This window comes from Apodemus sylvaticus, chromosome 3, assembly GCF_947179515.1.
Source record: "Apodemus sylvaticus chromosome 3, mApoSyl1.1, whole genome shotgun sequence".
NCBI classification, from domain to species: Eukaryota; Metazoa; Chordata; class Mammalia; order Rodentia; family Muridae; genus Apodemus; species Apodemus sylvaticus.
In genome coordinates, this window is record NC_067474.1 from 35,415,783 (window position 1) to 35,430,057 (window position 14,275).

The window sequence follows — 14,275 nt, forward strand, 5'->3', positions numbered from 1 at the left end:
CTTACCTACACATGCTACACACACACACACATGAACATCACATGCTACACACACAGATGAGCATCGCTTAGACAAGTGCTGTAGAGCAATGTGTAAATCAAATATTTTCACTTTAATAATAATGATATTCTTAGTATTCAATAATACCATTACATTTAAATGATACTGTCCTGAGACTCTTCCACATTTGCTCCGTGCATGGTGCATGCTTGCACATATATAGTAAGTATGAAAAAAGCTGAAGGAGTCAGCATTCTCTAGTGTATGTAGCGTCATAGCGGTCTGTAAATATGGGTGGATTCCACCCTATTCGGAGAACTACAAGATTTGTTTAAGGCCCCAAAATATCCATATCGTGCAATTCGAGTAATGGATGTTTTCTGCCTTTGTAAACTGTCTTGTTCACATTTTTTCTGAATTACTGCACAATAAGTAAATGCCCAGATATAGTCCATTTTAGTATTCTTTAAGGAAATATGAAGAAGAATGGCAGAAGGGCTTTGCAACTTTTAAAAAGTATTTTTGAAATGTGTGTGTTTTATGTGTATTGGTATTTTGCTTTCATTGGTCTCCACCACATGCGTTCTTGAGTTATGGTTGTAAGTCACCGCCATGTGGGTGCTGGGAATTAAACCTGGGTCCTGTGGATGAGCAGCCAGTGCTTTCAACCATTGACCCACATCACCAGGGGGCTCCAGGGGGGTGTGATCTCTCTAGGCCCTGAGCTTCTTATTTGAAAACTTTTTATTTGAATTTTTTTAGGAGTTGCATAAGGCTAAAAATTCCTATAATAAATTTTTTAAAAATTAATATTGAAGTTTCTAAACTGAACTTATTAATGATAGTGTATGACTCTCTGTGTTGGGGTGCCCAAAAGGACCTCAAGAGGGTGTTAGGTGCCCTGGATAGGGAGTTACAGATGGCTGAGTACACTGTGAAACCTGGACATGGGTCCTCACTGAGCCGTGTCTCCAGCTCCCCTTGAAGTTCAGTTGTAAATAGAATCTGGCAAGATAGGATTTCTCAGAGTGGATATCATGTGGTAGACTTCAAGTAAATCTAAAAACTCATTCAGCTAGGTGGATGTAGTAGTAGATTGTTCAAAGGGATAAAACTTCCTTAGACATAAAGTGACTTACCCTTTGTTTTTCATTAAAGAACTAGAAGACATAAATGTTAAATGGGTATTGAGTTTTCTAAAATATGTATGAGCTAGTTTACAACTTGTTCATAAGTAAGACTAGATAGAGTTACTCTGGAAGTTTTCTTTTCTTTCTTTCTCTCCCTCTCCCTTTCTTTCTTTTTCTTTTCTTTTCTTTTTCTTTCTTTCCTTCCTTCTTTCTTTCTTTCTTTCTTTCTTTCTTTCTCTTTCTTTCTTTCTTTTTCTTTCTTTCTTTCTTTTTCTTTCTCTCTCTTTCTTTCTCTTTCTTTCTTTCTTTCTTTCTTTCTTTCTTTCTTTCTTTCTTTCTTTCTTTCTTTCTTTCTTTCTTTCTTTCTTTCTTTCTTTCTTTCTTTCTTTCTTTCTTTCTTTCTTTCTTTCCTTCCTTCCTTTCTTTCTTTCTTTCTTTCTTTCTTTCTTTTTTTTTCTTTCCCAGACAGGGTTTCTCTGTGTAGCCCTAGCTGTCCTGGAACTCATTCTGTAGACCAGGCTGGTCTCGAACTCAGCAATCCTCCTGCCTCTGCCTCCCAAGTGCTGGGATTAAAGGCATGCTCACCACTGTCTGGTGGGAGTTTTCTTCAACGTCTACATACTGTGTTACAATCACCACAATTTTATTTCTGACACAGCTCAGGCTTAAGTTACAGAAAAGTTTTTTGTTGCTGTGTGGGGGATTTAGAGTTCTTTGCTTCCTGCCAGTATTTAAGCTTCCTGCCTTTATTGAAGTGAGACTGGGATGGCTGTGAAGCTGTATGGTGCATGCTTGGTGCGAGTGGAGTACATGCACAGGAAGTCCTTAGAGTGCTAACCATGCACGCACCACTGGCTTTGCTTGGATCTGTCAGTCCAGCAAAGACATGATACTTGTATAAAACTGTCCACCTTCTTTTGGAGAAATGGCCACATACCACCAAACACAGGACTCTGGCTGTGAGAGAGCAGCTCATTTTCAGCTTATGGGGTTAATGTTTTAGCTCAGAGGATGTAAATGAGAGCTTATTAAGTTTTCCCAATTTAAAGGATGGCGCTGCCTGTGAAATGTAGAATGACGCCCTCAATTTTAGACATTAACCCTTTTATGAGAACAGCGTTTTTTTTTTTTTATTTAGTTTTTTTTTTTTTTTTTTTTTTTTTTTTTACCATTTCTGGCTTGTTTTTTGTTGCTGTGATAAAACACTGACCAAAAGCAATTCTAAAAAAGGGTTTCTTGGGCTTAGAGATCCTAATCAATCACTGAGGGAAGTCAAGATCAGGAAGGGAAAGTCATGAGGGAAGTCTTGCTCAGTAGGCTTTCCGATACAACCCAGTTCTGCTTCCCAAAAGCTGAACCCTCCCACATCAATCGATAGTCAAGAAAACGCCCCACAAACACCGCAGTCCTGTCTAATGAAGGCAATTCGAGGGTTCCCTATTTCCTGGTGAATCTAACTAATGTCGACTTGGCCAAAAATAACTGGTATGAAGTAGATTCTTTCATACTGATCCCCGCTTCTACTTCAAATAAACTTGTCTAAACTGAGTGTTGTGAGTTTTCTGCTACATACGGTGTATCCTGAACAGGATAATAGATCAGTTTCAGAAAATGTACTTTAAATTTGGACTTCTGTTCTCTGTAATACTTGAACACCTTTAAAGAGAATGAGTTTCTCAGAAGTGTTTCCACAGTTGATTTTAAGCATTAGAGTCAGGGTCTTCCAAGAATCTCTGAGGAGATATCTCGTAATACGAAAACAGCACGGTGTAGTTCGGAGTAAAAGAAGGTAGATATTGGTGGCCTTTTACTAGGAACATTTCATTATGTCATTGCAGACATAATTTGATAGACGAGCTCGAATTAACAGTGGCCACAAGTTCACATTAACTAATGCAAAAGCCGGCATCTGTGAGCGTGGGAGGCGGAACCCTCCGGGTGGGGATTGGTTGTGAGGAGGGACCGGAAAAGGCGTAGGTTCTCGTCGCGATGTGGAGAGGTGGAAGGCTGAGCTCTGGTGGGGTTCGTCTCCTAGAAACGCTTGGGTTTGGTTGCCCCAGCGCGGTGGCCGAGCCTCCTCGTATAGCTTCGTGGTCGGGTGAGTGTCGCGCGGAGCAGCTTCCGTACGCCGCGCCTGCCGGTGGCGGCTCTGCGCAAGCGCGGCACCGAGCGGCGCGCTGTCCCGCTCGGTGGGTTCCGTTTAATCGCGGTGCGGAGGCACCGCGTCCTCATCCCGGTTGACCTCCAGGACCGGTGTTGCTCGCTCTAGTGGCTCCAACCCTCCAGTTCTGAGACGCCAGGGAAAAGCTGAGGCCTCGGAGAGCGTTGCCCGTGTGCCGCCGCCGCCGTGTAGCCTATGACCTTTGCCCTGTTGTATTTGGTTGGGTTCCATGAGCTTGTGCCCGGGAGCCGCCATGCGACTTGCTGGAACCTGGACGTGGTTCTTGCTTTCCTTACCAAACCAAGCGAGACACACCGGGAAACCTCGTAGCACTGTCTCACCATTTTATTGCTCACTATGTTACCGACCTCGCCAAAGAATTTAAGGCATTTATGCTCTTGATTGGCAAATAAGGTAAAGAAAGTAACTGATTGCATTTGATGCTATAGATTTTGAGCTCTCAAGTAGGAAGCAGAAAATTAGGTTCATCCTTTACATGAAAATAACTACTGTATGGTAGAGACTGGTATGGTTGGAAATTTTAATATGACAGTAACAGCAATAAAACCTACTTAAATCCTACTGAAGAAAATAATTAGGATAGTTTAAGAGAGCAAGATGTAAATAAATATAAATGAACTTGGAGATCTAGTTGGAAATATGATTCCAACTTTAATTTTCTGGGTAGATGATTTTATACTCTTTTATTAGCCTTTTATATGCTTTTATTCTCTTTATATACGTTTATATCTTTTATTGTCTAAACTTTGTCCTCCAGAACAATCCGAGCCATTGTTCCAGATATCCAGAACATCTCTAGTCCATTTTTAAAAAAACCTTTTAATGTGTGCCTTTTATAATAAAAATTAAATAAAAAAGAACCAATAAAACTATAAATTTTGTAGGAGGAGCATCTAATCTGTATTTGGAATCAGGGAGTCTTAAATGAAATAGTAGAACAAGTGTCATCAGAGGGCGGGCAGGGAATACATGTTACACACTGTGTAGACAGGGTTGGCCTCAGAAGACCCACCTGTCGCTGCTTCCGGTGCTCTTGTGATTGGCGTGTTCTTCCCTCATGTATAGTAATCTCCCGCGTGCCTTTGGCGGCTCTGGTTGCATGATGCACTTGCTTTAATTTGTCCTCGTGTCACTGCCAATCTTTTCTCTTCTGGTATGGGTGTGGGCATGGGCGTGGGCGTGGGCGTGGGTGTTTGCTTGCATCCCTAGCTGTGGACAACAGGCTGTGTGTGCCTGATGTCTTTACAGGCTAGAAGGGAGCATCAGATTTCCTTGGACTGTATGGTTGGGAACTGCCACATGGATCCAGAAGAATCCAGTCCAGTTTCTCTGGAAGAGCAGCCAGTGTTCTTAACTGCTGAGCTGTCTCTCCAGCCCTCTTCACCCATTTTAAAAGATAGACTTTCAACTTACAGCAGGCTTGGTTGATAGATATTTTCTTTAAGAGCTTAGAATGTATTTTATCGCATGATTTCTTGTTTTTCAGGGTTGTTGATTAAGAGAGCTGGAGTTACTCTCATGTTTCGATTGTATTTCGATTTGTGCATATTTTTTCTTACGATTTGTAATATTGTTTCTTTACTTTTGTTTTAAAATACTTCTGTTTTACTTTTAATTATGTGTATGTGGGGGCAGGGGTGTGTGCACATGAATGTGGGCACCCGCAGAGGCCAAAGAGTTTGCATCCCCTGGAGCTGGAGTTACAGGCAGTCATGAGCAGCTGGGCGTGGTGCTGGGAACTGAGCTCTGGAAGAGCCACGCATGCGGGTTTTTCTCTAGCCACATCTATTTGGGATTCCAAGTCTCCAAATGTGTTTTGAATATCTGTTCCTTTCCGAAGATTTGAGGAATTTATTTCTCTGATGCCAATGAATGGAGATTCTGTGTGATTGGTGTTCATCTCAGCTTGTTCTTCTAGCCAATGATTTTTAGATTTCTTCTCTCAGTTGTATCTCATTTTAGTTCTTTTCCTTATTGACATTTGAATGTAGTGTTAGTCACCCTTGGCCTCTATCCTTAATACTCTGCTTGATGCTATTGATGATGCTTTCCACTGTATTAGTTACCTACTTATTTATAGACATTTTGCTTTCTAACATTTCTGTTTGGGTTTTTTTGTTTGTTTGTTTTGTTTTGTTTTGTTTTGTTTTTCTGATTTGGGGTAAGGTTGGTTTTGTTGCTGCTGCTGGACTTTCCATCCATGCTGCTAATTTTTTTTTTAAATCTATTTTGCTGGCTTTTCCCACTCTGTTGCTGAGTTTCTTCCTTCTCTTGGTCCTGTATTGGGTTTATCTGTTTATTTGTATCCTCTTTGGGTCATTGATCATTTTCATAAGAACTCATTTGAAATCTTTATCTGGCACTTGACTCTCTTCAGTGTCTTTGGGTTCTGTAGTTGGAGTATGGCCTTTGGGTGAGTAATGCTGTCTTGCTTTCTGATGTGCTGTAGTTTGCATATCTGTTGGTTTGGATATCTCTTCTGGGTTGGGGGCATCTTCTTACTGAGTGATCTCCTTCTGAACACTTAATCCCCCCCCCCCCCCCACCACCACTTGGCAGAGGAAACAAACCTCAGTGGCAGCAATAACAGAAAACCATACAATCTACAGAAACACGTGTAAAACTTAATTACAGCCCACGTGTAAAACTTAATTACAGCCCGCTGGTACATCACCAGTGGGCACAGCACTAACTGGAAAACTTTCTTTCTTTCTTTCTTTCTTTCTTTCTTTCTTTCTTTCTTTCTTTCTTTCTTTCTTTCTTTCTTCTTTTTTTAAAGATTTACTTATTTATTTTAGACAACTATAGTTGTCTTCAGACACACCAGAAGAGGGCATCAGGTCACATTGCAGATGGTTGTGAGCCACTTTGTGGTTACTGGGAATTGAACTCAGGACCTTTGGAAGAGTAGTCAGTGCTCTTAACCACTGAGAGATCTCTCCTGCCCCAGAAAACTACTTTTAAATGTGCTAAGTGTGTCGAAGTGACCTGGGTAATCAGACAAAAGGATAAAGGAGGTATTGGATGTCAGGGAAGCTAAAGAAAAAGGGCAAAACAATAGAAAAACTAAAAGAAGAAAAGGGAAAAAAATCAGTGCCAAAAGCATTCAAAATTACATAAATGTCAAGATATATATATATATATCTTGACAAAAAGCCAGAATTGGGAAGGTGGCTCAGCACCTGTCACCCAAGCAGGGGGACATAAGCATAGATCCAGAACGCAAGTAAAGACCAGTTGCAGTGGCTCATCTGTCACTCGGCAGTGGCAGGTGGGGTGGCTCTCTGGAGGTCACCGTCCAGTCAGCCTAACCGAATGAATGAGTCCAGGTTCAGTTAGAGACTTTGTCTTAAAAAAATCAGAGTCATGGAGAAAGACATCCAAAGTCAACACACACATGTGCATAGACACATACTTCATACACACCTATCCATGTATAGCATCATACACCTCACACAGGTGTATACACACAAAATTCATTTTAATATTATGTGACATTTTCTTCTGAGTTGAAACACTCGTTGCAGGGATGAGCGAGGGGAGCGTCATAAGATTCTGGAGGTTCACTATTCTCACAAGTCAGGAAAGCTGGAAGGAACAAGAGACCCCTCACCGAGGTTATAGAAGCAATAAAGATTGCTGAGAGACCCTGACCTTCTTGTCAGCTACTTGTAACCCCTGCAGAGAGCTTTTTGGTTGCAACAGCCTGAATTCTTATTCATTTGGGGGCGGGCTTTTTGGTGCTATAGCTCCCCTTTGGTGATTGGCACCTGTTCCTGTAAGTCACCCCTATAACTAGTGCTGATGAACTCATTGCTTTGTCGGTTGGACTTTGGGGACAATAGTTACTTGGGTTTGTAGTTGGTTCCCTATCTTAAGTATATAGATGGATCTCACCAAGAAAAGTCTCCCATGACACATGGCACCCACATAGGGACCAAGAGAACCAAGGATGAGTTGGGTAGGATTGGTTGCCTGGCCCCTGCAGTGGATGCTGAGACATGCAACTGAATCTGATCTGTGTAAAGGTAAGGCACCTGTGGGCGAAATTCCAATCAGGCTAGCCATCCCCATGAAGTAGTGTGCCTCCTTACTGTAGTGGTGGTGACAGGCCTCATGAGACAGGTGACAGAACATGTGACCAAGGCTGAGCTGTCTGGGGTGCAGCATCTTTGTGGGGAATTCCAGCATGGCCATCTTTCTGTACTTGGTGGGGTGGCATGTCTTCTTGGGTTCTGCCTCTAGTTATGGAGTGTCCCCTGTAGCTGGTCTTCCTTGCTTTGTGGATTCTGCTTTTGTCCCACCCTTTATTCCCCTGGTTTCACGCCCTAACACTCGGTAGGAGAGATACAAGGTTAGAGGGGAAAGAGGAGTTGGGAAAATCCCTGAACCTAATTTCTTTTGTTTCTTCTTTGACCACAGCTACTAACAAATCACAACCAACCTCCCTAAATGACCACCAACCACCAACTTACCCTCTTGTGGTCTGGGTCCTAGCATTTATATACTCTCTGATAAGTTCCCAGAATTCCAAACATCATACAATCACAGAAACTACCTGTAGCTGGAGAAACCATACATCTGCTAGAGCTTGAGGTAAATCATATCCCCATATCCCCATACCTGGGATTAAAATGAAAACAAATTCTTATAACATTTCTGTGTGTGTGTGTGTGTGTGTGTGTGTGTGTGTGTGTGTTTAAAGACACCAAATTCCAAAACTGTCACTACAGCCCCCTAAACAGCTGGTGGGGTAAGAATGTTTACCAGTCCCCAAAAGTGGGACATATGGGTTGTGGTCTTAAACAGCTATGGCTTCAGCCTTTGTTTTGGGCAATACAACATGTATACGAGGCTCAGGTATCTTCCAGAAAGAACTTGTGGGAGTAAGGGAGGAATTACAGTTTTTTTTTTTTTAAAGCAAGCCAACAAACCCTCAGACATGCTGTGTAGGCTCTGTGTCGGTCGCTGATTGGGAAAGGAAAGTGCAAATAAAGAGGGCTGGAGGTGCTGGCACGTTGTTTCTCACAGCTGGCAAGATTCAAGAGAAAGTGCAGGTCCGCTGGGTGCTAACAATCCCTCCCTTGGATCTAAAACGTTGGAACCCCTGCAAAGAGTCATATCATAAGAAACGCTAAGATAAAGGTGGTGTAAGAGAGCCTTTGGGCCCAGTCTTAAATAAGAGAAAGACAAAAATCCAGGATAGCGCGTGCAGATGTGGACCTTAGGAATGGCTGAATGCAGGAGACCATGCAAGGCAATATTCTGCTCTCAACTGCTTGGCTTGGAAAATATTTTTGTTCATTTGTTTGTTTGAGTCAGGGTCTCGCTATGTAGTTTTGGGTATCCTGGAACTCATTATGTAGACCAGGCTGACCTTGAATTCAGAGATATACTTGCCTCTGCCTATCAAGTACTGGGATTAAAGGTATGTGCCACCATAACCAGCTCTGGAAAAGATTTAAACAAGCGATGAAAGACCCTCTCACAGTCGAACAGCTGCGTGAGGATGGATGCTGTTCAGTCTGAGTGCTGTAGAAACAGAGAATAAATAGTGTTACCCTTTCTTTAGACAAAAGCTATATAACCTGAGGCAGTACGAGAAAAGTCAGTTCCTGGTGGACAGACCCATTACAAACCACTAGGAATACCTGATTTTCCTCTGTTAAGATCTCCATGATGATGAGGAAACAGAAGACAGTATAGGAAGGGCATGCACTACTGGGGAAGTTAGAAGAAGAGAAGGGTATTGATGTCCAGTTCTTCAGGCCACACAGAACTATGTTCATAGAATTACATTACAAATTTAGAAAGAAGTTGACTCAATAAGGGTGTAGTGGCTTTGCTGAGTCCTGTGATCCGTACAAAGTAGGATAGGTTTTGGCAGCCGTGAGTAATCTAGTCTGATCTAGAATAGGCTTTGGCAGCCCTGAGTGATCAAGTCTGGCATCTAAATTGTTTGTAAATGCTAGAGCAGGAGATGAAGGAAAGAGAAAGGAAACTCAGTATCTACTCGCAGTGAATTGGGTCCTATGCCAGCCAGTTCCCTGAAAGTTAATATTGTAGCCTTTGTGTATGCTGGAGTTCCTAAGGAGAAAGACTGATGAAAAGCAGGATGCTTGGGAGTTTTTGGAAAGCTTTACAACTTTACTGCCAGTTCACTGAAGCTTTACAAGAAGAGATGAAAGCCGGGCATGTCCCCCTGTACCCTTTACTAAGGAGGAAGGAGATGTCCTAGAGTTGCCTGAACGAAGGCCCCATCTGGGCTCAGTAGACATTCGTTTGTGTCACCACAAGACAAGTTTTACATATCAGAAGGTAATATCAAAATACTCAGTATAGAAAAGGGTAATAAACAAAGGATAAGAAAAATGTCTGGCCCTGATTGGAGAGAAAAAGGCATAAATAGAATTAGACAAATGGAAGGAAATGACAAATACATACAGAATAAAAAGAAGAGGGCCGGAGAGATGGCTCAGTGGCCAACAGCACTTGTTGCTCTTACAGAGGACCTAGGATGGGTCCCAGAACCCACATGCTGGCTCACAACTCTCTGTAAGTCCAGTTTCGGGGGATCCAATACCCTCTTCTGACTTCTGTGGGTAACACACCGATGTGTGATGTTCATACATTCAAACAGGCAAAACATACATGTGAAACAAATAAATAGAAGAACAAGAAGATGATAGAGGGACAGTAAGACAGTAAGATGGCTGTGGATACCAGACCTAACAAGTCAGTCCTGATCTGTGTAGGTTTCTGGAACTACATGTGGAAAGAGAGAACCAACATGCACATACATGTGTGTGCACACATGCACGCACACACACAGAGACAGAGACAGAGAGAGAGACAGGGAGGGAGGGAGAGGGGGAGAGCCACAGATTAGATAGAAAGAGAGAGAGAGAGAGAGAGAGAGAGAGAGAGAGAGAGAGAGAGAGAGAGAGATTTCTTCTAGTTCCTTAAACATTGGAGGCTCCTAGTCCTGAGCATAGAGGAGGTCAAGTTGAACTTGTGGGCTTTTGTCTTTGGGTTATTTTGTTGCTGAAAGTGAGTATCCAGTGTCTTCCAGAGTAATCTTCATAATAGGTGTTTTCCTTCTTTGTGTGCCAGAGCCTCTGCTTGACACATTGTGTCGGCAGGACAGATCTCACACTCCCCAGAACATCCCCAGATACACAACATAGGGCAGCTGTTTTGGTTGAGGGCCCGTCTCCCAAGTGAGTTGGGAAGTGACCGCAGGCCTGGGATGAATTCAAGCACAGACCTTGTTGCCCTACCTTCAAGTCCTCCTGCTTATTGAGCACCCTCGGGAAGGATGTCATTGTGGGTATGGTGTGCTCTGCTGGAACTCCAGAGTATGTGGACTTGAGCAGTGAAGGACTGGGAGGCATCTCAACATTTTTTTTTTTGAGGTTTATTCTTTTTCTTTTCTATATTCTTTGTTTACATTCCAAATGATTCCCCCTTTCCGGTTCCCCCCTCCCCATATGTCCCATAAGCCCTCTTCTCTCCACCCATTCCCCAATCAACCCCTTCCCACCTCTCTGTCCTGGCAATCACCTACATTGCTGCATCAAGCCTTTCCAGGACCAGGGCCCTCTCCTTCCATCTTCTTGGGAATCATTTGATATGTGAGTTGTGTCTTGGGTATTCAGAGCTTCTGGGCTAATTAATATCCACTTATCAGTGACTGCATTCCATGTGTGTTCTTTTGTGATTGGGTTACCTCACTTAGGATGATATTTTCCAGTTCCAACCATTTGCCTAAGAATTTCATGAATTCATTGTTTTTAATTGCTGAGTAGTATTCCATTGTGTAAATATACCACTTTTCTGTATTCATTCCTCCATTGAGGGACATCTGGATTCTTTCCAGCTTCTGGCTATTATAAATAAGGCTGCTATGAACATAGTGGAGCATGTGTCCTTATTGTATGCTTGGGAATCCTCTGGGTATATGCCCAGGAGTGGTATAGCAGGGTCCTCCAGAAGTGTCATGCCCAGTTTTCTGAGGAACTGCCAGACTGATTTCCAGAGTGGTTGTACCAGCTTGCAATCCCACGAGCATTGGAGGAGTGTTCCTCTTTCTCCACATCCTCGCCAACATCTGCTGTCTCCTGAGATTTTAATTTTAGCCATTCTGACTGGTGTGAGGTGAATCTCAGGGTTGTTTTGATTTGCATTTCCCTAATGACTAATGATGTTGAACATTTCTTAAGGTGCTTCTTAGCCACTTGAAATTCTTCAGGTGAAAATTCTTTGTTTAGCTCTGTACCCCATTTTTAATAGGGTTATTTGGCTCTCTGGAGTCTAACTTCTTGAGTTCTTTGTATATATTGGATATTACCCTCTGTCGGATGTAGGGTTGGTGAAGATCTTTTCCCAATTTGTTAGTTGCCATTTTGTCTGATTGACTTTGTCCTTTGCCTTACAGAAGCTTTGTAATTTTATGAGGTCCCATTTGTCAATTCTTGATCTTAGAGCATCTCAACATTCTATCTACCCACTGGCTTCAGCATCAGACCTATCAAAGCCCAGGTTTGAAATCTGGTTCGGACCCAAGAGTGGGGCTAGCTTGTCTTCTGCACTTCCCACACTGAACTAGCTGTCTGCCCCTTGACCTTCCGGCTCATTTGCTCCTTCAGCTTCTTGTAGCTGCCTCCAGGCCATCCTTTGTCCGGGAGCTGTGGCAGGCTAAGTTGGGGTTCCTGAGACGGTGGCTATTCCATGATACGGGTTTTGGGGTGGCTCTGTTTTACCAATAATTTTTTTCAAGATGGCATCTAGCTGATAGCCTCTGAGTGATATAGGGTGACAAATTGGGATTTTACTTTGGTGCCCGCTGAACTGTGCCTCAGAGGAATCACCATCTCACTGCAGCCTGTGGCTGGATTTGAGGCTGCCAAGCTGAGGCTGGGACTTCCTGCCTCTTACTTACCTGCTTTAAATGTTAAGTGTATGTTTTACTCTGTTGGGAGCCCCTACCAGGGTGGCTGTTCTCTTACATGCTGTCTCTCCTATCCCATTTTAGTTCTGTCAAATTGGCTTTATTTGTTTTGGAAATGCACGTTTTGGAAATGTACTGGCTGGTTTTGTGTGTCAACTTGACACAGGCTGGAGTTATCAGAGAGAAAGGAGTTTCAGTTGGGGAAGTGCCTCCATGAGATCCAACTATGAGGCATTTTCTCAATTAGTGATTAAGGGGGAGGGCCCCTTGTGGGTGGTGCCATCCCTGGGCTGGTATTCTTGGGTTCTATAAGAGAGCAGGCTGAGCAAGCCAGGAGAAGCAAGCCAGTAAGGAACATCCCTCCATGGCCTCTGCATCAGCTCCTGCTTCTTAACCTGCTTGAGTTCCAGTCCTGACTTCCTTTTGTGATAAACACAATGCAGAACTGTAAGCTGAATAAACCCTTTCCTCCCAACTTGCTTCTTGGTCATGATGTTTTTGCAGGAATAGAAACCCTGACTAAGACAAATAATACACATTTAGGATTGCTCTATCTTCTTAGTGGATTGTTCTTTTGTCATGATTAATGTCACTTTTGTTGCTAGGATACTTTATCTAAATAATAATTGCACAATAACTTGAATAACTTACTAAGTAGGTCTATGTAAATTTGAACATACGTTTTTATCTTAGGATATAATTATATGTCTGTTTGTCTGCCCATCTACCAATAACACATACACACACATAGACACACATACACACACACACACACACACACACACACACACACACTGACTTTTGTTCCTCTGTCAAGTGCATATCTAAAAAACCATTTGAGGCAGCTAGCATGGAATTGGCAGAATCTGAACTAGTTTTGACAATCTAGAAATTAATATTTTATTGTAAAAGATGAAGTAGTAATATTTGAATATATTTTGCATTTTTAAAATGCAACCTCCTGCAGATATAAACATTAGTTGTATGGACTGGAGCGAGGACTCATTGGTTAGAAGCATTTGCTGGTCTAGGGGAGGACTAGAGCTGGGTTCCCAGGACCCATGTCACATGACTTGAAAGTGCCTGTAACTCCAGCTCCAGGGGACCCAACATTCTTTTCTGGCCTCCACAGGTACCTGCACATACGCGCACACACACACACACACACACACACACACACACACACAGTAACAGGTTTTACATATTCATTACTTAATTTTCATAACTTTAATTTTTAGATGGGAAAAAGTAAAACCTTTCTTTTATTTTTTAATTAAATCCCAAATTAATGCCTCTGTTATCCCAAAGAAACTCCTTTGTTTATCATTTACAATGATGTATGTTTCTCAATACACGATAAGAATGCCATATAAAAGTTCTTCAGCTGTATTGATGGCAGGAATCACAGGCTTCTCTCTGGCTGTAACCTTCGTTTTCCGCTTACTCAGGGAAGCGGCTCACCAGGAATCTACAGCTCAAGCCATGGGAACTCGGTGAACACAGGATCATGTGCTTTAGATCCTACAGGATGGCTTCTTCCTGTTTGACCAGAGTAAAAACTTACAGGTAAGTGTGTTTATTATTCTAATAGAGATTTATATATTATGTGTAATGGCAGTTTAGTTTTGATTGTGTTTAATAAACTTGGCCAGTATGTTATAAAGCTCATGTGGTCTAATTTAAGTCACTTTTACTTGTTTAAATAATTTTTAATAATTATTTTGTAATTTTTAGGTTTTGAAAACTTCACGGTCACCTAAAAGTTAGAAGGAAAATATAGTACATTAGCTATGAATGCTAATTACTTAAATTCACAGACAATTTTATTTTTTTAAGATTTATTTATTTATTTTTTATGTATATAAGTACACTGTCACTGTACAGATGGTTGTGAGGTATCGTGTGGTTTCTGGGATTTGAACTTAGGACCTCGGCTTGCTCTGGCCCCACTTGCTCCAGCCCTTCCTCACTTTGACCCAAAGATTTATTATTATTATATGTAATACATTGTAG

General features: G+C 42.1%; 1 protein-coding gene across 3 annotated transcripts in view; it reads left to right on the forward strand.

Moving 5' to 3' along the window:
* The first annotated feature begins 3,082 nt into the window (after nucleotides 1-3,082).
* Coq3 (coenzyme Q3, methyltransferase) overlaps nucleotides 3,083-14,275 on the forward strand; it is a 28,167-nt gene continuing 16,974 nt past the window's right edge. The window contains exons 1-2 of one of the 3 annotated variants that reach the window (XM_052176156.1): nucleotides 3,083-3,228; nucleotides 13,711-13,828. In XM_052176156.1, the coding sequence (XP_052032116.1) occupies nucleotides 3,120-3,228; nucleotides 13,711-13,828 (227 nt within the window). In that variant the 5' untranslated portion in view covers nucleotides 3,083-3,119. Of the gene's footprint in view, nucleotides 3,229-3,477; nucleotides 3,706-13,710; nucleotides 13,829-14,275 lie in introns of those variants that run through there. The other 2 variants (XM_052176155.1, XM_052176157.1) reach the window with 2 other exon arrangements.